This window comes from Sylvia atricapilla, chromosome Z (assembly GCF_009819655.1).
Source record: "Sylvia atricapilla isolate bSylAtr1 chromosome Z, bSylAtr1.pri, whole genome shotgun sequence".
Classification (NCBI taxonomy): Eukaryota; Metazoa; Chordata; class Aves; order Passeriformes; family Sylviidae; genus Sylvia; species Sylvia atricapilla.
This window is the reverse complement of record NC_089174.1, coordinates 55,245,966-55,270,043: the sequence shown is the minus strand read 5'-3', so window position 1 is coordinate 55,270,043 and position 24,078 is coordinate 55,245,966. Positions and strand designations below refer to the sequence as shown.

The 24,078-nt window shown below is 37.7% G+C and overlaps 1 protein-coding gene across 1 annotated transcript in view; it reads left to right on the top strand.

Moving 5' to 3' along the window:
• The first annotated feature begins 6,034 nt into the window (after window positions 1-6,034).
• The window catches only part of ADAMTSL1 (ADAMTS like 1), a 193,883-nt gene continuing 175,839 nt past the window's right edge, over window positions 6,035-24,078 (top strand). The window contains exons 1-3 of the mRNA XM_066339569.1: window positions 6,035-6,041; window positions 6,416-6,438; window positions 9,912-10,182. Coding sequence (XP_066195666.1) covers window positions 6,035-6,041; window positions 6,416-6,438; window positions 9,912-10,182 — 301 coding nt within the window. The remainder of the gene's footprint in view (window positions 6,042-6,415; window positions 6,439-9,911; window positions 10,183-24,078) is intronic.

The following is a 24,078-nucleotide window of genomic DNA, read 5'->3' as shown; positions in this document are numbered from 1 at the left end:
TTACTCTGAAGTTTGACAGAAGAACAAGGCAATTTACCTGGTCAAAGTCAGAATGAAAGTGAGGAGAAGGAAGAAGTAATGTAGCAGGGAAATGTAAATCTTAACATATGAATAATGATCTAAAACCACAGTAAGCAATTAGGATTGCTTAGGTAAGCTCCTCCATATGCTTTCATGATTTAGATACAATTCTTTGTTATGATCTCAAAAGCTTTTTTTTTTTTTTTTTTTTTTCCCAGAACAAAGGCTTTCAACCAGTAACCCTCTTATACTTTCACTTCACAAAGACACAGTACAGCACAAAAACATTTCATATCATCTTCAATGATGTTGTGCAGTGCAGGCAAACAGAATTCCAAACTGAAGTGGTCAGAACAACTTTGAATGTCAAAGACATATAAAAGCAAATTTTATAAATTAGGATAGAAATAAGAGAAAGAAGGTTAACCCAGAACTGCATTAGGATAGCCCCATGAAGTCTTTTAAAGTCAAATATAGGAGAGATTATGCATTGCATCACAAAGTAATAGCTTTTGAAAATAAGGATGCATGAAATACAGTACCCATTTCAATGGATAAAATAAATAAAATAAAACAAATGGCATCTGCTTACAAACTATAACGATTGCTCCAAGAGGTTTTTTGAAAAGATATATATGAAGATACCTTTGTTAGAGCTATGACTTCAGGCAAGATAGAAGATGTCACAAAAATAAAGGCCAGTCTGTCATAGGCTGTCAAGTGAGGTAGCTAAAAAGACACTGTAAAAAGATCTCAAAGAATTTGTGACATACAAAGATTATGGGACTTTAAACTTCTCTTGTACAGATTAAGGAAGTCTTTTCATTGTCTTACATTTCTTATAATTATTTTGATTAAAACATACATGATCCAATGAGATTCCTGAAAACAGTAGATCCTCATGAGAATTAGTCTGGTAAATGGCCTTTGTGGTTAAAGCTCTGAATTACAGAATATTCAGAATTTAGTCTTATCTTCTTCTCCCATGTAAAAAAGTTGGCACAACAGGCTTTGACACACAGACTGTGTAAATAAATGATGGTTCTTAATAATCTAGTCTGAAGTTCAATTAGAGATCAATTGTTCCCTGATTTGCTGGCAAAGTTATTATAAATCAAAGTGCCATAGACCTTCTTACTTCGAATAATCCCAGCCACAAAATTCCTGTTTGCTCATCCATGCAACATTATCTGCTGTCCTCTCAGCATTCCTTTAATACATTTTGATAATATATATTTATCAGTTTGATGAAAATTGACAGATAGAAAGTTCTTGTATGACTGAAAGATTTAGTCTTCCATGACTAGAACTGGTGATGTTTATTATGGCAAATAAACCTTCCATTGCTCAGAAATTTGTGTCTACTGCAGCAATTGATTCGACTGAAAATCACGTCTTTCTCAGAGGGAAGGTTTAATTATCTAGAGGGTTTTCTTCAGTTCCTTGGTATTTTCATACTTAATGCCATGATCATCTTATTCTTCAGCAGGAAAGGCTTTTATTTCTGAAATTCAGATTCTATGAGCACACATTATGGGATAAAACAAATTATAATGCAGACTAAATATCATAAAAATTAGGATTTTACTTCAATTTTTCACCTGTTTTGGTTTGTAAAAGACCCTACTGAGTTCCATTATTCCTGATTTCTTCCTTCAATAAGAGAAGCATTAAGATCCTTAAGATTCTATCATCTACTCATCGGCCTGTCTCAGTACAACCTAGTCAGATAAATCTACCAGCCACAATCATTCTTTAAATGTTTTTTAGAAGTTTTTCTGTGATAATTCAGTCCACATACGGATTTGAATTTTGAGTCGCCAATTGTTATTATTTCAAACTACGTTACCAGATCCTACCAGTTGTAAACCCAAGAAAAAAACTACTTCATTTTTTCACCTGTTTCTCTGATACTATTTTCTGCCTCGCTTGAAAGGAAAATACAATCTGTCTTGTTTCACTGTTTCCTGTATTTCTACCATTTTGAAACTGTTTAATCCATCAAGTAGAAACTGCTGCTCTTTGCATAGTAAGCTGCAGTGCTGAGAAATTTAATATGGAACACAATAACCTCCTAGTTATTAACATTATAATCTCTTGCAGTATTTTATGGGTTGCTTAAAAAGACATTTTTGTTACAGCATAATAGTGCATTCATGGTCACAATTGTATACAGGTAGAAGTTATTATCTTTTCTCAAATATTTGCAAGAAACATAAACAAAAACCATATGTTTCAAATATTTCACTGAATACCTTTTTTCCACTCCTGTGTGTATATTGTAGCCATTTGAATACTTTGCTGTTTCAAAATCCAACAGTTTACTCTCATGATTTATAAAATGCTTCATCTTTCTATATTTTAAATTGTGTTTTATGCCCTAACCTGAAGATTTTTTTTTCCTCAACACTGACCCTCATATCTGCTCCATCTCTGTAATTGTCACAAGAACAATTCCAGCTTTTAAACATGTTATTAGGTGTCTTTGTGCTATTATCCTTGCTTATTGTCTGCATTGCTAATCTTCTTATTAATTTAGCCAATTTGAGGATAAGCAGTCGGTGCCTTTTGCTTACAAAAACGCATGGTGACTGAGTGGGTTTTCTATCCATGGGGTGTCTTAGCTATTCATTTGATATTCAAAACCCTCTCACTAAGAAAGAAAGATTTCTCCAATGCTCAAATATCTTGCTGGCTCAATATTTCAAAGTAAGCTTTTGCTGTCCTGGCATTTTCATTAATTGCTAGCACAAGAGATGGGCCAAAACCCAAAGACTTTGAATCCATCTCCTCTCCTTCCTCCACACTTCCTTTTGTGGAAACTTTGGAAAGCTGAATCCAGACACAGAGCTGAATATTGCAAATTAGCCAAATCCCACCTCCACCTTAGGGGTTTTCCAAATCCTGATCCAAAATGTACTTCCTAGTCCTATTTTTTGTGTCATTTCTTTGTAAGATTCTTAAAACTTGCATATTCTTTCCTTCATTATATTTTGGCAGTTTCAAATGATTTATTTTAAGTTCACTCATGATAGTCTATGCCTGCTTATAGAATCTCAGTCTTGATAAGAAGAAAATGGAAACATAATTGAATCCTATTTGCATTAAAAAAAGAAGCCATATAAATAATTACCTGTGCTTTTCTTCCATAGAAGGAAAAATGAGACAAGACAAAACCTTCTAAATTAGAGATCCAAAGATGTTGAAAACCCTGTGAGGTTTTTTTTGTTTGATTGGGTTTGGTGTTATCAGTAAAGAAATTTATAGCTCATACATACTCAACTGACTTCCAGATACAAAAATATAAGCTCTGCTTCTTCAGTATTCAAAAGCAGTGTCATCTGACCCAAGTGTTGCTGTGTAATCACTCTAAAATTACAGGCTTGATCGTTTCAATAATGAGACTTCTCATTAATTACATGAAACCTGTTTGTATCTTCTGTCAGTATCTGTTTTCTGGTTAGTTTTTGCAAACAGCATGCCTAGAAACTTTCATGAAAAACAACACTCACATATTGATTTGACATGTGAAGTCAGACCCATGATTTAAAAATACAATAATGGCTATGAACTGTTCATGGGTTTTCAAGAGTTACAGACATAGAACAAGTCTCTTGCTTGAAGTTCATTGCAAGGTCTGGATGTTCTCTAAGACAATGGAAATGCTCTGCAATTAACATCCCTTTGCCATACATTTTTAAATGAGATTTACTTTCATGAAACTTTAGCACCGTTTGGGTCCTTATAGCTAAGGCTGCAAGTTTGCACTTCAGAAATGCACAATTCTGTCCTCTGATAGTGCCTTCATGTAAAATCATGGGTAAATTACTAATTCTCACTTAATCTTACTGTACTTACAGTGCCCTGTTTGTAAAACAGAAACTGATTCTTTCTGTGTTTTGTGGGCTGCTCAAAGAGCAGGGCAAGTTAAGTTTTAAAGCAAGCTGAGGTACAGCATTGGCTGGGAGGCAAAAGACATGGAAAGAATGGAAATGAATAAGGCTTCTTGAAAAAGCTTCTGAAAGTAGACTTCAAAAGGAACATATGGCAGAATAACAATAAAGGAAGCTATCTTGTGTGAAGAAATAAGCCTGAGAGAGAAATTATGTTGGAAGAAGTGGTTGTCTTTCTCACCTGGAATTATTTGTCAAAACTGGAGAAGGAAGTAATTTTGCATCCATCTTCTGTTGCAGAATTTCCCTTTTTTGTTGTTGTAATTTTAGGTTCTCAAGCATGTCAGTTCAAGATGTTTGACTCATCCACTAAACTGCCACACCCTTACAATGAAAAAATGTGAACACAATGTTAAATTGTTGTGAAAAACCCTGCAGGAGTCTATAACCATTTAGCATTTGGGCAAACTTCTGGTTTAGATTTTACTGCTGCCAAAGGTCTATTATTGAAATAAAGCAGAGAGCATCATTTGTAAGGTAAATGGTAACAAACTAGCAAGGAAGGGGGGAGTTCTCTATACCTCATGACTTCAATAAGTACAGTTAAATTTCAAGAAAGTAGCATTCCCCGTATAGGAATTCACTCCAACCTTTTTCATAATTTCCCATGGAGGGAACAAAACAAAATGGATTAAGCAATGGATAAAGCAATATCATCCCTTTCTTGAGACCTCGCCTCACATTGGATGTGGGTGTTGAACACAGAGAGATCATAGTGCACCTGTTCCAAAGTGACACCATTTCACTCCAGTGCTCATGGCAGCTAGTAAAGATTGTAAAATCTTGTAAAGGGCAAATATTTGATGAGTCTGAAGGCTGAACTATGTATCTATTTCCTTTCTAGGTGTAAATAAGGAATTTCCCACTACTCAGAGCTGTATTGTTCCTCCTATCTTGAGTCTTATCTCAAGCTGGAAGTCTAGGTAAAGGTTTGTATGCATCAGCACCTTACCCTCTGAAGCATTAAAGTGCTTTCATAATCTCATATCATGTATATCTAAATGAGCCGTACCTAGACACTACAGAATATTACAGTCCTTATAACTTTCATTCTAGTTTCTTTCACAGCCTTGGACAGCACACAGAGACACACACACACATAAATGCAAATCCTGTCTGTATCTCCTTATAAAGCACTGGTTCCCTCCCACTTCTCACCTTTCATATTTGCCCAAGTTTCCAGGTTCCCAGAAATTAATCCAGGCTTGCAAGAGAAAAACAGAATCTAAGAACAACTGCTAACTGAAAAAGTAGAAAAAAAAAAAATCTGGTTGCTACTGACTGTATGGCAAAAAAGAGTTTCAGCTACCAGGAAGAGACAAGTGTCTTCTGAGTGACAATGGTAACATATTCTCACCAGGAAGATCAGCTCCAAAGCTGAGTTCACTCTTTCCGGCTGTAAAGTATATTGATATTACCAGTTTTCCTCTGCCTGCACGTGTGGTTTTCAAATTAAGTGCTGTTAAATCTGTAAAGCTTAAAACACTGCTTCAGACACCCACCTTGGCTTCTACTTCCATTTCATATCATCTGTAATAGGTAGAGTACAGCATCGATAACCAATTCTGTTTCTCTCAAACAGATGCAAACAGATTTAATTAAACACCTGTCAGAGGTGAAGCAAAACTGGAATGAATAACCACTTCAGAAAGGGGAAAGAGTAATTTTCAGAACACAGAGTAGTGCGTATATATACAATACACAGTGTATTTGTGCACTCTCCCTTGAGATGGTGAAGGGCATATATTTGTAAACTCAAGGCTTGGAGGTGACATATCTGCATACATATATTAAGAAAGTGATGCTGAATTCGATCCTAGATTCACCAATCTCCAGTACTGGTTTTTGCAAATGATTTTGAGTGTCTCAGGAGTTCATCTGTAGCATTAGGATTTTGTTAAAAAACAACCTCTGTCTTATTGGGGCACATCAGGTACCATTCACATTGGCTAACATATGCCTTAAATTTCAGCTGTTACTTCTGCTGTAGATAGCAGTCTTTTATTGCTCTGAATTCTTCTGTTCACTTGGGGTATATGACAGAGAAAATCTAGACGTGAATGGAGAGTGAGTTTTTGCACTCTTCAGGCAATGTTACTTTGTTTAGAGCATATTTTCCTTTGTAGTGTAGGCTTTTTTTTGTATATAGATGCATCCAAAGAAGAAATACCTCACTCTATACTCCCAAACTAGTGTTCGATATAGAGACTGAAATTTCAACAAGACAAATAAATTAACTCCATAAAAATGAATATATGCAGTATAATAAAGTTCTGGACCTAAACAACAGGAAATTGAAATGTTTAGCTCCAGAACATTTTCAGGTATTTGATGACTTAAGGTAATTTTCAGTAAATCTACACTCCTTTCTATGTTTTGGGGGGTTTTTTTTGCTTGTTTTTGTTCTTGTTTTTGTTCTTGTTTTTGTTTTTGTTTTTTAGTTAGAAGTAATTCAAATGAGCCTGTAGGTAGATGCAATACTGCTCTGTGGAAATTGGCAGATATTGGGCATGACTGCTCATTAAATATATATGCAAGAATTTGAGTAGACTTTTCCCTTGGACTTGATTCATGTGAGTTTCTATTCCCCAAATTTCACTTTGATTTCTAGGTTCAACTATGCACAGAAAACTGAAAGCCAAACTGTTGGAAGAATGATATTTATGTGGTTTCATGAAAAAATTACACGGTTTGCATGAGTTCATTGTGAAAACAAAATTCAAGCAGCATTTTAGAATCTGGTTTAAATTTTTAATGTGCAACAAAGCATCAGTCTTGGTGAATTTCTACATATTCTATTACATATATATATATATATATACACATATACTATTGTGAATAATAGTATGAATTTTGTGCGGCTGTGCCAGTGATTAAACACTTGAATAAATAAAGCTCTTTAAAGCTGTCACCTTTTTGACATGTCTGAACATTGCAGACCACATAATTTTGTGGCCTTACTGTAAGACATTCAACTCACTACAAGAATGAAGTTGAAGTTCTGGAGCACATCTAAAAAAGAGCAAGGGAGTTGGTGAAGAGTCTGGAGCACAAGTCCTGTGAAGAGTGGCTGAGGGAGCTTCAGTTCTTTAGCCTGGAGAAAAGGAGACTAAGGAGAGTCTTATCACTCTCTAAAATTTTGAGTGGGTGGTTGGTCAGTTCTCCCAAGAAATAAGTGGTAGGAGAAGAAGAAACAACCTCAAGCTGGAACAGCAGATGTTTAGGTATTGGGAACTGAGGTGGTTGTCAGGCTCTCCAGGGAAGTGGTTGAGGCACAATCCCTGGAAGTGTTTAAGAGACGTGTAGATGTGGTGCTTAGGGGCATGGTTTATTGGTGGACTTGGCAGTGTTAAAGTAACACTTGGAGTTGGTGATCTTAAAGATTTTATCCAACCTAATGATTCTATGTTTTTGTTGTATAATAAACTCCTGTCTCCCATGTCATTCTTCATGCAACATTCCCATCAGCTGCAATGGAGTTCCACGATCAGAACACTGACAGAATACATTGAATACAAATATATTTCTAAAAATATTACTCCATCTTAGATGATACAGTTGTCTATTGAGACTTCTGTACTGATAAGAAGAATACTTCCTTCTAAAAAAGGCACATTTTCCAAAGTTGAACAAGAAATACTCAAAATGAAGAATTCAGAAATGGGTTTATGCAATGTTAGTGCAACATCTCCAGTTGAAAGTCAGACTAAGAGAAATAAAAAAACAAACTACACAGCAAAAAACCTCAAACACATGGTTATGAAAGCATCTTTGTCAGTTGTTCTATCCATTGTAAGTCATGTAATCATAATTGCAACAGTTTTTTTCTTAAATCTAATGTAGGTCATCTATTGATGATTCATCTATTCAATATTACAAATCTTGCTGTTTGCATTTATTCAATATTCCAAATTTCTTGCTGAAATTCCTTTAAGAATTTCCTTTAAAGGAATTCCAGAAACTACTGTAAGTACTTCTCCAATGACATTAGTCTTGTAGGAAAGGAAAACAGTATGGTGGAAAACATACCACAGTAGCTAGGAGATGTATAGACAAAATCCTTTTGTGCAGCTCTTGGCGCCTGTGTTGATACTGTTGGTGAAGCAAAAGATTAGGTCTTTACTTTGTGGGGATAATGGTGCTATTTGTAAAAGATACACTATATTTTTAGTAGGTTTATATGTTTAGTTTCCTGACTTTTCAAGGGCAATAGGAGAAATAATAATTTCTCCGTTGGTGTCATCCTATGGTCACTTCCTCACTTCTGATGGTGCAAAGTGGTCCATCCCTCTCCTTTCCTCCATGAAGAAGTCACTGAAGTTGCTGTAGAGATACATAAATATGTACTAGAGGAATCTTAGAACCTGTTTCAGACCTTTTCTCATCCCTGCTGTGTTCAGCCCAGCTAGTACATTTTTCATCATAGCCTCTTCCTACTGAGCCTTTTCAGTGTTTCTGGCCCTGCTTCCTTGCCTGCCAAGTCCAAAGGTACCAAACGACTGCTGGGCAGCAAAGGCTGACATCTGTTTCTCCCACTGTTCCTAATTACTTTCATTTCTTATTTTAAATTTCTTCTTCAGCTTCATTTAATAAAGCTCACCTCCATCTAGTTGATATCTTTTCTATTTTGGCCTTCAGATGTCTTCAGTGTTTTTGTTTCTGTTCCTGTTACACAAAGCCAGGCTCTTCTATCTTCCTATCTGACTTTTCAACATCTGTGACTTTTTTATTTTTCCACCCAGTTCCTTTTCTTTCACAACGTTGGTATCACTCTCCTTCTGTTCATCCAGCTCTTCCTCCAGGCTGGTTTTAATTTCTACTGATGTGCAGTTCCCTTAAATGATCTGTGGTCTACCCTTGCTCCTTTTCCCTTTCTGTCCCCAGTCCCAGTCCTTGGCAGAGTTTCCTTTCTCTTTGCTGGTTTTTGAGTTCAGTCACTTTTAAGACTCATGACTAGCATACTATTCTCCACCCCTAACACACATGTACCTTACTTTTCTCCACTGTCACAGCTTGCTGACATACCAGAATCACAACTTTATTGGGCTTTCTACGTGACCACTGGATGTGATGTGCCCTGCAGCACCAAAATGTTGCCACTGCAAGGTATCCAGCTCAGCCCCATATGGGAGAATGCCTACTTTTAGAAAGTTTTTGGATCCAGTTTGCAATTTCTTCTTCAGAAAATAAAATAAACAGACAGTAAAAAAAAAGTTTTTAAAAAAGCTAGAGAATTCAGGCAATACAGGAGCATAGGCAGGCAAACTAAATGAACTCCAGAGTGAGAGCAGTTATTTGAAACGCCTTTCTGTCAAAAGAACACTTAAAAGGCACAGTTCCACCTTTCCTGAGGTGTGTGAGTCTTTACCTTTCTGTACAAAATTCTTCCTCCACTAACCTCACTTTCCTTCTAATGCAGAATAAGTTAGGTTTTAAATTTCCCAAAGAAGAAAAATGTAGTTACAGAAAGACTGTCATTCATGTGACAGTTAAAAATGTTAAAAACATTTTTGCTTTACAATTTTAAAGTAGAGTCAGATCCCTTTATTCCTGAGCGAATGGTGTAAAAGAGAGCACTTTTCTGCGAAGAATACAAGACTTTAGCAAACCATGCGTTCTCTCTGGGGAATATAAGCGTTTTCCGACTGGCGCTTTTTACGGCATACGTTATGCATTGACACAGATTAAGTTTCCCTCCTGTCTGGAACAATGCACGCTCAGGAGAGCTACTGACCTAGAAATAAGCGTGAACAGCTCACGGCAAGTGGTGAAGCAGAGCTCCGGGAGCTGCAGCCAGAGCACTCCGTTCAGCTCTGCCATTCTGCTTCTCTCCTCCTATTACTCCTCCTCTCCCGCTCTCTTTTTCCTTCCCCTCTGTCTTTAGCTGCTACGCTTTCCCCAGACCTCTTGGCTTTGTCGTGCTGCACGTCGGAATAGCAGGAGGGGGATTGGCTCAACGCCGGCTCAGGGAGAGCTTCCCTGCGGCTGACGCCAACCCACCCACCCACGCCTGGGTCGGGAAACGTGAGCGGGGCTGATGGAGGCGGAGCAGCGGGGCTGAGGCTTTGCGCCAGCGCTGGAGGTGACAGCAGCCCGCCGAGCTCCTCGCAGTTTGCGCGTGTCCGACCCCAGGTCCGGCACCGACCCGACAATGGAGTGCTGCCGCTGGACAGCCGCTGGCACCCTGCTCCTAGTTTCCCTCATCCTGGTAAATGCCCTTTCTTTCCTAAAATATGGACCGCCTGTAGCTGATACTGTATCTGTGTGCATATATGCGGGTGGGTATGTTTTTAATTTCTTTAGATGATCGCAGCTGGAGAGCGTTTGTTTTGAAGAAGTCATGGAAGTCTTATCCTCTCTGCAACACTGCAGACTTGGAGCCTTGATATTGTGGGTTGCTCAAGGTAGAATCAAGAAGCTGATGTTGGCATCGGCTTTCTAAACTTAGAGAGCAATGATCTATGAATGGTGATTTAACTGTTAGGGATTTAGAGAGGAGCTGTTTCTCTGCTCTTTAAATCAAACTGTATCACGCTGTAGTGTTCCTGGAATTTTCTTCCTTATAAAAAAGAAAATAAAAATATTTTGGTTTTGCACATGCAGAGAAAAGCGGTACAGCATGTACTGAACTTTTTCCTGAAACCAGCTTAAAAGAGCTCTCATTACTTCTGTAACTCATTACAGAGTCAAGTTTATACTAACCCTTGAAAGATACATTCTGTGATATCTGGTATACTTCAGGGCAGTAAACTTGATCATTGCTATATTACTTTCTTGCATACCTCCCTTGTTTATCCTGATAGGATGCTTACAGCTGAAAGAGGTACCTGTGCTGTTTAATTGACATTATATATTTCATTTTGACTCATACTTAATTTTATGAGTGGTATGTTGGCAATTAGGAAATCTGCAGAAAGGATATTAATATACATATATGTTTGATACCAGAGTCATATTGGTGTACGTATGCCCTTTTCTTAGAATTTGATTTAATGTAGCAAAATAGCAAAAAATTATTTAGAAACGCATTAATTTTATAGCAGCTTCCATCTTCTTATTTATCTCTGTCAACCAAGCTATACTAATCACAGTAAATTAATCTTAACACAATTTTTAGTTGCCACATGGAGACCTAAACATCAGGATAACCCTGTTCAAAATGCTTATTTAAATGATGGTATTTAAAAAAAATGAACAGCTTTTTTGATACAGAGTCACATTGAGTACAAGAAATAAGAATGCTGTCTGAACTGATCTAAAAGTCTTACTTTGTTTAAAGGTCTATTTTCCATTTATAATACTGAATTCACATAAAACAGCATATAGTCAGCATAGATTCTCTTTCATTTATGAAAATGAGACGTTTATGACCTGATGACTGTAGTAAGTCAGTCATGACTGAGACAATCCTGCAGTACTAATTTAAGGAAGATCACCAGGAGATATGACTCAACAAGAGTGTGTAAAGTCTGTAGGATTTGGTGTCATGTTAAGCTCATACTCATAATATTTGTACATCACTCTGCTGCTTGTGAATTAGGTTCTCAGTCTCTTATTAATGACAATAAATAGTGCATTCTGCTGCCAACTATTATGCATTATATTCTACATTATAGTATTTTTTATTTGTATGACTTACCCTGCCTCAAGAGATTTCCCCCCACCTCCCACCAAATCACTTTGTACCTTAAGAATAGTGATGTGAAGCAGGCTTAACTTTCTTTATTGAATCAGTCCATTCTTTTTGTTCTTCCATAGTCAGGAAAATCTCTCACTTGCTTTCAGCAGGAGATTAGGTAAACATTCCATTATTTGACTTCCAGCTTGGCTAGAGATAGGGATACCTTGGTATACTCATCCCTACTGTAGTTTATTGCAGCATGAGTTCACCAGAGACATGGTAGAAAGCTCATAGATGTTTTTTGAGAAAAAAAAAAAATAAGTCAGTAAATCAGGTTGTGACATGGCTGTTAGCATCCTCGATGTTAGCCTTTAGCCAAGTAGACAGAATGGGTTTGAAATCTATGAAAGTCAACATTTGGATTTATGTGTATCACCCTGTATCTCTTCTAAAGGCCCTATCTTTCTCACAATAACCAACACCAGCAGCTTCTTGTCGTGTGGCACTCTAATAACATCAGGAAAAGTTCACAGTTTTAAACACTAAGGTTACTCAATAAATGCTTACAGGATCAGTCTTAGAATAATTTATCACATTTCTACATTTTCAGTAAGACACAGTAGAGCATAGCACCTAAATTCTTCATTCAGTATCCTTGCCTCAGGAAGGAGGTTGCACAGCCTGGGCACATGTACAGCCTATGTTCATGTGATGTTAAGGCTACTGAGCCATAGCAGCCTCACAGGCTGTCACGAGGCCACAGGCAACAACAGCAAAAAACCCTCCTCTTTCTCTCGCTAGCAGCTGTCTGGAGTGCTGTAGCGGTAAGTGCAGCTCACTACTACATTGCGGTTTTTAACCTTCTTCGGAAGAAACTGTATTCATTTTCAGTTGAATGGTGCTTGAGTAAGGTCACTGGGGGTCCCTAATGTATTTTGTTAACTGTCCTAAAACTTGCTCCATACTCAAAGAAACAGTTTCTCTAGCATTTATGTGGATGGCTATTTTCATGGCTACTCTTGAGCATCTGCACTGTAACGCTAAGGAACTTCTCTTGAAAAAGTAGTGTGAAAAGGTAGTTTCTCTTTCCAGAGAAAGATCAGATATTTGTAGACTTTTATTTTGGACAATTGCTCCATGAGCTTATGCATGCTAAGGAAATACTATTTTTAACAGCAACAAAAGAAATCAGGCATTCTTTGCAGAAATTTTCCTTTCTGTTAGTTTAAAAATGAAAGCCTAGCACAAGTAAATCTCAGTTGTCTTAACTCAAAGGAATGTGGCCAAAACCATAACCAGCCGTGAGCTCACCCAAACTAGAAGTAAAATCACGTCATGTCAGAAGGGCATTTAAACACACTTGCATTTGTTATTTGCATCTTTTCAGCAGCTTTTTTAGCTCCCTTTGTTGCTGTTGTGATACTTACAGAATTAATACTAGGGACTGTAATAAAAGTACGTGTGTTTTTCTGCAGGACTTCTTTCTTTTGATGTGCTAATTTGTACATGGAAAATAGTCAAATACAATAGTCCATTCCTTCCAGGCTCTTTGGCATTACATTCCCCTGTTATCTAACTGTCTCTCTCTGGGATGACCACAAGTGCAATTAGCCAGTGAAATGAATATGTTTCTTGTTTACATCTGAATGTATAAAGCTTGATGGCTTTTCCTTTCATGTGTAGATATGTCTGCCGACTGCTGTGTCTGCTCATCTGTCTCTACAGTTGTAGGTATATTAAAGGGGTTTTTTTCCAGTATTAGATCCAAAGAACACAAATATATTTTCGTGCAGGATCATGTATACATACAGTCTAGCTCACATCAGTTGGACAAGGATGAACTGAAGAGTTCAGCTATACAAAGCTGAGGTTTATTCATGTTACAAAGTAAAAATATCTCACCATTGTGATTTGTGACCCATGCTGCCATACTTCAGATATCTCATGTCGATAAAACAAAATTTCTCATAGGAAGGACTAGATGCTACTAAGTATGTATGATTATAATTTTTTCCTACATTACTCTAGAATTCTGTATTTGGACATATTTTACTAACCCTTTCCTTCAGATTCTTGAAGTATAAATTTATTTCTTTTTCTACCAAGTGCAGAAGCTTACATGAGCTAAACTAAAGTTGTGTGAAGAAAGTTTTTTGGTTTTGGATTTTAATGAAAGGAAGTCAGCATTTAATGTAGGCTATTCAGCTGCTGGTCTGCTTCACCAGTGTCACTAAAGTTTGAAGTAGTGTTTTCATTGCTTTGCTAGATTCATAGGACTGCAAAAGAATAATAAAAAAAGGTATGACATAGAACACGGTGGAGAATCTGAAGATGGGAATGTGGTCACCTGTAGTCATAGATCTGTCAGCTGGACAACCTTTAATGCTCAGAAGGTTTATGAGTCAGTGTAAAGTCTGAGAAGGCCGCATGACTGGACAAAGAGTTTTTCAGAAGATAGCTTTCAATCTATGCATGAATAAATTTTCACTGAAGCAAATAAAATCTTAATTCCTTATAACTGTGTCACAAGGTGTCTAAACAAAACCTCATGGTTTCTGCTGTATTGACAGAATTGTTGTATTCTGTGTCAAATCTGCATACAGCAGTGTTGCTTCTACTGCTTTTCTTTAGATATTTTCTTAACCTTGTAAGAAAACTCAGAATTGTATGGGAAACAATTACATGGGAAAAAATGGGAAATTGCAGTCTGAGGAAGGAAAAAGAATGGTAAGACCATCCATATGGAAACAATTAAAAAACTAAAGGTACTAAAAAAAAAAAAGGTGAAAACGTATCAACTACCAGGTGCCATAATATCATGATGGGGAGCAGGAAAAAGAAGAATAAATTATTTGTCTCAGCCGAAGCGAAGGACAGTTCTAAAATAAGTTGTTGTCATCCAGTGGACAACAACTAATCCAAAAATTGGCATGAAGTGTTTGTTTCATCAGAGTATTGTACTAGGGTATGAACCATAACTTCTTCCTAATTCTTGTAGTACAGAAGAACTACAAGAATGGCTAGTTTTTACTGTTGGCTTCTCCATTTTTTTTGTACCACTAGATGGACAGCAGGCTTGTCTTAATGGATGGCTGACAAGTTTTTGCATGCTCAAGGAGTTACAACATATTCTAACTCTTAGACATATGTTTAGGCAAAATGGGGGAAGTAAGCAAGAGATGCACATTACATGAAGTGAGAAGATCTTCTCTTAGGTCCTTAACCTTACATAGTGTTGAACACAGATCAATAATAGTCAGAGCTTGGTAAAATATGATCATTTAAATGTCCTTCTATCTCAGGGAATGCAAATCATTTCATCATATGTCTGAGTACCTTTTAAGTGCCCTGTTTATTCCATGTATGACCACCTTTTTTTCTGTAGCAACTGAGCTTTCACAAACTTCTTATAAAAGTAGCTACAGTTGGGTCAAATTGGTTGGGGAGGGAAAACAGTGTATTTGTGAGATTTCATTTTCTTACAAAGCCAGCATATGTAAAAGTCTTGAAAGTTTTGCCACCTGTAGGCTTTTTGGTGACTGCTTATGGGGGCAGTTTTCTAGCTATGCAGAGAAAGAAGTGGTATGTTAATTGATTCTACTGTACATTAACTTTACCATTGTTTCCACTTTAGTCTTCACCACCTTTATGAAATCTCTTCCAAAGCTTCAACCTTTAAAATTTCTGGTTTTCAGAGACTTCTCACAGAGGACATCTAGCAGAGAGAGCGTCAGAATAGAGGGAAGGGTTGTATGATAATGTAAGACATCCTGAAATAAATTCCAAGAGTGCTCAAGAAATGAGACAGGAAATTATATGCAACTTATAATAAATTCAGTGTCACATAAAATAAATATATTAATTTTTTTGCATATGAATATACTGTGTGAGTGTCAAATTTCCCCTTCCAGCTTTGTTGGATATAATCTCAGTCCCTGTTTGAAGTTTGCTAGTGTGTTGTTCACATTCTGCACTGTATCAACAGAGCCAGAAATGAAAGGAAATAGTGGAAGTAATAAGGTCTCCTAATGTTTAGATCCTGGCTTCAGATGGGTGAATTATTTATTTATTTACTTACTTACGGGTTTATTGAAATCCTGTATTTCTTTCAGTCTGAATTGTTAAAAGCATGAGTTGCTCAGGGCAAACAAAATGGCCCTTAACAAGCCCAAGGCTGTCTTCTTTTGTGGTAAATGTCTTTTGGACAGGAAAACAAACTACAGCAAAAGGAAAACATACTATAACTTTTTCATACTTCCTGTAACTTTTTAAAAGACAGAGGACTTTCCAGTTCCTGTGGTATATCCAAGATGTCTCTTAAAGTTCCAGACGTGTTTTAAAAAGGAAAGATCTGAATTAGCTGAAAGGGAGAGGGAAATGTTGTAACAGAAATATGTGAAACAAAAAACTTGAGTTTCTATGGCTTTAATTTCAAAGTTCTACTGCTCCAAACTTTAGCAGTCTTGTCATTCTCCAATGGCTCATCCACCCATCAGTGCTGATAAACACCAAGTCAAGAGGGAGTGTCTTACCACTTTCAGCTTACTAGAGCTGAAGACTGAGAGAAACATAGAGGGAAATGCAAGTCCTTTCTGTAGCAAACTGGTTCAAAATGTGAGTGCATTATTTCTGCTATTTAGATGCAGAAATGGAAAAAAAAATATCCTCATCACAGGGGATTAGAGGGGCACCATGAGAGGCATAGCAGCAGTTTATTTCCTGACAGTGTTTAGCCACTTACGTGTTGGCAGTTCAATGTAAATTCATGGGAAAAAAAACCTCCAAAAACCAGGTCCTTCCTCCCTACCTTTCTTCCTGCCTTCTACCTGAATGCCTTCCTGCCTCCCTCCCTCTTTACTTTTTTACATAAATATTTCCATGCCTCTGTCAAGGTTTAATGTTTCAGCTCTTTATGCCCCTCGTTGTTAAAATAAGCACACACAAATCTCCATGAGGTAACTGAGGGAGATGGCAAACCATCAGAAGAACAGGAGGCTTCATTTGTTTTGAGTAAAGGTCGTAATTGCAAATGTAGTCTGAAATTGCACAAGTCTTTGAAAAGTTCTCTTCCCTTGTCTGAAATGCCTCCTGACCAGTGTCATATCTGCCTGTTGCAACCTATGTCACCTTACCTTAGTGCTGTAATCTACTCCAGAGGAGGCTGGGCTGTCCTAGGTCTGAGTAAAATCTATGCTGATCAAAATTCATGCTGATGCAACAATGCCTTCTAGCTCATTCTTTCAGAACCAGGGTTTCTAAACCCGGATGACACAATGTTTTGTGATGGGACTCATTGTGGAGCATTGTGATCTCTACAGAGGGTTGGGCTACGAGGGTGAGTATATGAAGATTAAGGTCAGTTTACTGAAAAGGCCAGTATAAATTTCTTCAATGTAAATATATTCCTCCTTGGGAGACATTGTGAAACTTTCAGCGTCAGGCATAAATTGGCCATTTTTTCTTAAAGCTGATGAACACAACACAGCCAGCACATACTTTCATTTCTCACCACTTAGAAAACATTTGGCATGCAATAGGCCACATCACAGGTTACAGTTTTATTTTTCTCTCATCTCCTTTCTGTGTGCCTTGTGGGCTTTTTCCCTGCCCACAGTTCTCGCTATGTGGAAGACAAACCCGAAGTCCTAGATTGCAAGATGCGCTTTTGAGCCTGTGCTGTTGGGTGGGTTCCGAATTCTGAAGTGATTACGACCTTTATTCAAAGTGATTTCACCTATCCTGCATCTGAACCAGTCCTAGCCTTAAAAACCCTGAGTCAATAAGGTGACAAGTCTGAGGCTGAGCCAGCTTGGACTTGCTCTCTCTTGGATCACCCATGCCTGGTCTTTACATCAGCAAGGCAGGATTTAAATACCACAAAATGTTGTAACTTCAGTCTGTGAGAGCAAGAAAGAAAACTTCATTTATATTGCTCTCCTGGTGTGTTTTTTCATATGGGTTAGAAGGGTAAGAGATAGGACTGATCTGAGGTTTATAAGGCGCTATTATAAAATGTTACACAGAGCTCAGTGTGCACACGGTGTCAGCTGCATCCTCTGCCAGCAACTCTCTTCCCCACCCCTCCAGCTGGCTGCTGCCCTTCTGTGAGAAGAAATGAGCTCACATTTGGCACCTTTCTCCTGGGATACAACATCCACTCCAGGTTTAGGAATGGCTTTTTAGCTCTTAATGTCCTGAGATGGCTGTTATCGATTCCTCCCTTTGTTGCACACTGGAAGCTGTGTCCTCCCGTATACAGATCACATGCATATATACATATACAGCTATATGATTTGCTTCAGGGCATTAGGAGTCCCTTGGGACTATGAGGACAGCAATTTTCTTACCCTTCTGTGATGAATTGATTTGTGGAGGTATTGATGTAAGAGGGTGCCACTGTGTAAAACCTGAGACTAGAGACACTGTTTTCAGGAGTTCAGTGTGACAGTTTGTCCTATTACTTGTGCTGTAGCCATATCAGGTCATGGTTAGGTTTTGCCTCTCAATAAAACTTTGCTTTCCTGTGCAAAAGGAAAAAATACCATAGCTTATCTTTTTCTGTCCCCTTAGTAATGAGTCTGTCTTGCTGCTAAGAATAAGAGACGACAAAAAGAAATACAGAACTGAAAAGGACTAACACAGCAAATTTTAATTAATGTCCCTGAGCTCACTGTATATTTATCAGGTGTTTTCCTTTAGGGTAAGGAAAAGTCTATCTATTGCTCTTTCCCTTTGTTCACAGGAGCAGAATAAGTACTGGGAAACTGCAAGAGTATCTTGGTGAGATTTCCTCTTCAATGTTCATCAAGGTGTTTCTTTTAAGTGATGGATGATTTGGGGCAAGAAGAAAGAATAAATTCAAAATTATCCAGAGAGAGATTTGGGATGTTTTGTTTATTGTTTTTAACAGACTGAAATAATAAATCCTGGGCCGTTTATCTGCAGAATATATGCTCACATGCCCATGCTCTTGTGCCAGTGGCTTCTTTGAGGTTTAGAGGCGCTCAGATCAAGGATTCCTGTGCCAGGGGTTTTCCATTGGAAATACTCTCTTGATCCCCTCAGAAGCTTTTTGCTTTGACTTGCAAGAGAAAAGGAGGCAAAAATTCATAAGTTAATTTCCAAGACTGTAAAGCCTGGGGCAAGTGGGATGGTATTGTTTAGTTTACAGTTGCATCCTCAGTAGAAGGGAGCCTCTAGCCTCTAAGGAACTGGGGAGACAGGGTTCGAGTAATAGCTACTTTCATCTGAAGATGTCTGATGCTCATTGCAGCTACTTTTCTTTCCAGGTTGTTTGTCAAGGAACACAGTGTTGTAGAAGTATTTTGAAGAGTTCTGTAGGCATCCTTTTGGTCTGGTCATATGGAACAGCATGCAGTTGTTCATGGCATCAATGGTACTTGTAGTGTCTCAGTATCTCAGGTGCAGTAAACAACTCAGGCAGATTGGGTACAAGAGCATTTTCTCTTTTCATCTTTTAACTTCCATTACTTTGGTAAGCATGTCAGATAGGCAGGATTTTCTGGTTTGTGTTGTCCTTCTGGAGGCTGGTTGGGTGGCAGATCTGGTGGCAGAAGTCCTTTTTTTGCTTTTACATGGGATAAAGACAAGACAATGGGAAGACAAGCTATTTACCATACCATCTAAACAGTGTTCATCTGTCCTGACCCTGAATCTGACCTTTGGAGAAACAAAATAGGATGAAGTGATTGGTTGCTAAGGCTGACTTGAGGATCTCTGGTTTCATGAGGTGCATGAAATGGAAAGATACCTGCTTGGAACTGAAGAACTATTGTCATGGTAAATCCTAGTCCTTCCAGGGAATCATGCTCCTCCAGAGAATAAAGCTTACATTCATAAACCCTTTCTTCAGTATGGTACAGTTATTCTGAAACAGTAGATGCACTTTGGTCATACAGTACCATTTAAAATTATGTGCAACTCTTTGCCTAGACAGATTAAACATTTTCTTTTTGTGCATTGCAATCTTGGTATGTTGAAATATTTTAGATACAAAGTTTTCGAGATATTCACCTTGAAAAACTTCAACAGTTAGTCAGAAATGTCTTGCAAGTTAACTTTTTTTTTTTTAATGGCAATTACCAATATTGATTCAACTGGCTATGCATTTGTTCTGCCTTGCCTTTTTTCAAAGTCCAGAGATTTCCAAACAGTTTCCCATTTGGGCTTTAATCCATCTGTTAACTTTGGTGGAATGCAATAAAGATACATAACATTGTGCAAATGAAATCTTATATACCATACATTTCCATTTGTTGAGGCTTTGAAATACAGGGTTTTTATTAAGAGTTGAGGTGACTGACCTTGTCCACTGCTGTTCCACACCTAGAGGAGTGCTGATAATAGTTTCTTCCTGGTTCACTGCAGACAGTATTTCAGTACTGTGTGAAGTACATATTTAATCTCAGTGACAAACTAACATCACAGGATGCTCAAGGATTACTCAAAGAAGAATGCGTGGCTTGGCAAGAATTCATATAGGAATGCATTTAAACGTATCTGAAAGTCTGGGCAGAAAGACCACTATAGAAGAAAAAACACTAGTTTACTGTCCATAACATAATTTTTACAGTAGCTAAAGGCAAGTTTAGGCAGTGGCCTCAGAGGAGCCTTGCATATTGTCAGTGACACTTAATCATATCCTGAAACAGTGGGGATATGATAAGAACCAGATGATATAAATTTATTAACCAAACTCAGTGGTTCATATTATCTGGGAAATAACTGGCCTGAATTCTGTATCAATGCTGTAGTCCAACATGAGTTTAACTACATTTTTTACCATCTGTATTGCTGTTTAATCTAGGAAACACACTGGGTGTTTGAATAAAGGACTTCAACTGGCAGTATTTTACTGAATGAGGAGGAAGACCGGATGCTTTAGAACGAGTAGAAATTATACCACATGATCTGCATTTATACACACAGTCTTCTGTGTGACACTGACAAATAGCTGGATTCTGTTCCAAACAAAATTTTAAATTTAATTCCAATATGTGACCAAGATTTATTTTCCTAAGGTTGAACTTGTTTTATAGACTTCAGGACATGAAGAGAGATACTGCTGCTCTTCTTTTTTTTTTTTTTTTTTTTTTTTTTTTTTTTTTTTTTTTTTTCCCTCCCTCTATGCATCTACACACATGTGTACACGTATGCCTTTAAAACAAACCTGGTTCTTTGCAAGGATGTGGCTCCTAGTTGTCCAGGGAGCTGTTGTGATTTAAGGATGTGTGACACTTGTGTTCTAGATAGTCTAAATGATTTCTATGTACTGTAGGCATAAAAGATAGGAAACACCACTGAATATAACATGAATGCATGAGAGCTTTTTAGTAAATTCAGATACTACTATTAAACACTGAAGCTAGACTTTTTGAAGTATCAGGTTGGATACCTAGTTCTATTAGCCTTATTTGATTATGTCAGATTACTTTTTCATATTATGTTCGTATTATGAAAAGTACTTTGTTTGACTAGTAGTTTAAAGCCTTTTTTTTTTTTTTTACTTCTGTAAACGTCTTCATCTGAGTACCCTATCTACTGACAGTGATTTTTTTTTTTTTAACACATGATCCTCTTTGCTTTCTGGTCCAATAGCACAAGGGGTTCTTCATGTTTTTCTTTAGAAGATTCCTTGGGAGTCCTCCTTTCCATTTCCACAGAAGCTGAGCTATGGGGTGGTAGCTGTAGCAACACCATCAGATTAAGATGTGTATATTAAGATGGTAAGAGATTAAAAAAGACCTGGTTTTGATTAGTATTAGCAGATTTATCTGTTTATATCAATAAGCAAATTGCTTAAGGGTGGCATTTCAAACTCAATACTTTTGATGTTAGGGCATCCTGAGTTTTGTCTGGACAAAGCAATGGGTTTTTCCTGGGAAGTTCAGGCTGACATCCACCAGAATGAACAGAAGGGATAGCAAAATTCTTCTGGTACCAGCAACAGGGCATAATAAGCCTTGATGACTACATTTTGCTTCTTTGACATACATTGGGGTTTGAGAACCACCAACCTGGAGTACCTCTGCCAGAGGTAAAAGCCTTTTTCTGTGATGGAACTGTTAATTAAAGAAAGATTTAAGTAGTGCCAGTAAAACTCTTTTCAGTTTTAAGGGTATATACTTCCCTCTACTTTTTTCCCCCATTTTTGTTCCTTGCCTTTTACTCTTCGTGACAGCAGGTTCAGGGCTTTGAAGAAGTATTGTTGTAGTTCTTGCACTGCAGAACTCTTGACTGCTACTTTAATATCTTAAGTTTAGTTCATTTTGCCGAAAGTGGGAAGAAATTATTAACTGCCATTATAAGCTACTTTTGAAAAATCTACGCTAGACAATGAATTCTTAGCTAGTAATTGTATATATATCATTTGAAGCTGGAATAAATCCATAATGGACAATTATTCTGATTTGAAATTACTTTTTTGGGTATTGATAGAATTTCAAGCTCAGTCTTAACCGTGTAGTTCGCAGGAAGGAAAACACTCTACTTTCTTTAACATCAAACATGGACAGCGCTGAAATGAATTATGTTTATTCCACTTGTTAAAAGAAAACTTGGAGCCTTTCCAGGTTGAAATCACATGCTTTTTGGGAATATATAAGTCTTAAAGCTAATTTTGGAATGTAAGTAATAGGCTTACAGATCTCCTTTGGGTGGGATTACAATTTATGTCAGAAAAACTTGGACCCATAGAATGTCTAGTTGTCCTGATGCTTATAATCTGTTATGGGGTATGAGCACTTGGTTTACGTGAGTTTACATTGCCACTCTTTTAAATTATATCTTTGGGCTTTCAACCAGGGATGATGATCATGTCATGCACCCATCTACAGTTTGAAGATATTTGTTTTCGTATAAACTGGAAGCACAAACGTGTTTTGATTTTAAGAGAATAAAACTACAAATATTCATTTTTATTTTATAAAAGTAACTCTTCAAAAAGCAGTCAGGTTAAATAACCTCAATAAATTGTCATGTCTTCTCTTATCTCAAATGTAAGTCGGGAGACTGAGTCACATGTAGTCATAATCAGAATCTGATCACTTATGATATCACTTATGATATCACAAATATCACTATTTAAAAACTTCAATTTCTACATTTACCCTTGCAATTGCTGGTGGGGGTGTTATATTTTAATAAAGGTAAAATAAAATGAGTGTGTCAAATAATTGTTACACTCTCATTAGACAGGCCCCATATTATCTCTCACAGACTGAATTACTTTTCTTTTTTATTTATGAATAACAATATTCAAGGCTGGTATATTTTGCCATATTTAATTACTACTACTCAGCTTCACTGAAGGTAAAATTATTTCAGTGTAGAGTTATCTCTGTGTCTCAAATAATCCCTTAGTGTTGCCAACAACCGGGAGGTCCTGGTTGATGGCACAGCACTGCCAGCCAGGCAAGGGAGGGGATTGCTCTGTTCTGGTCTGAGCTGGAGTGCTCTCACCTCAAGTCCTGAGGGCAGTTTTTGGGTGTCATAACACGAGAAAGACATTAAACTATTAGAGAGTTCTGAAAGAGGACCACAAAGACAGTGAAAGGCCTTGAAGAGAAGTCATATGAGGAGCAGCTGAGGTTACTTGATCTGTTCTGCCGGGAGGAGACTGAAGGACAGACCTCATTGCAGCTACAACTTCCTTGTGAGGGGAAGAGGAGAGGCAGGCACTCATCTCTACTCTGTGACCAGTGACAGGACCTGAGGGAACAGCCTGAAGTTGTGCCAGGAGAAGGTTTAGGCTGGATATCAGTAAGAGGTTTTTACGAAGAAGATATTGAACATTTTAACAAGCTTCCTAGGGAAGTGGTCACAGCACCAGCCTGACAGAGTGCAAGAAGTGTTTGGAGAGTGCTCTCAGGCAGACACAGGGTGTGTCACTTGGGGTGTCCTGTGCAAAGCCAAGAGTTGGACTTGATGATTCTGATGGGTACCTTCCAACTCAGTATCTTCTGTGATGCTACGAAATCTAAAGTGGGCCAGCAGTGATGCTTGTTGATTTTTCTCTATTTAAGGTGTAACTTAAAGTCTCCCTCATACTGATGTTTTGCCTTCTCATTAGTTTCAAGTGCACTTAGAATTGCTGTTCACCAGGTGCTGGCCCACAGCACAAGTCAGTCATTGAAGGAGAGCACTGTCTATCTCCATTAGACAGAGGCATTTTGGTGCAACTTTGCAAGGTTAGTCAGTTTTTTTCCAGCAAACCCACATTTCCCACTAGGGACAATATCTATCTAGATGGTTGAATCATTTTTGTCCTTATGAATCTATGTTTCTGCGGTGCATTTGCATGAATGAAAATGAAGTGCTGAATACAGGTATGACTACTTTATTTGAGGCAGGTACTGCTGTATGTTTATGACCTAATCCTCAAAGAGCTGCATTTCTGAATCCTTCAGTGCTGCTTCTCTAAGAAGTTGTTTGAGCACAGCCACTGGCATCAACAATAGCACT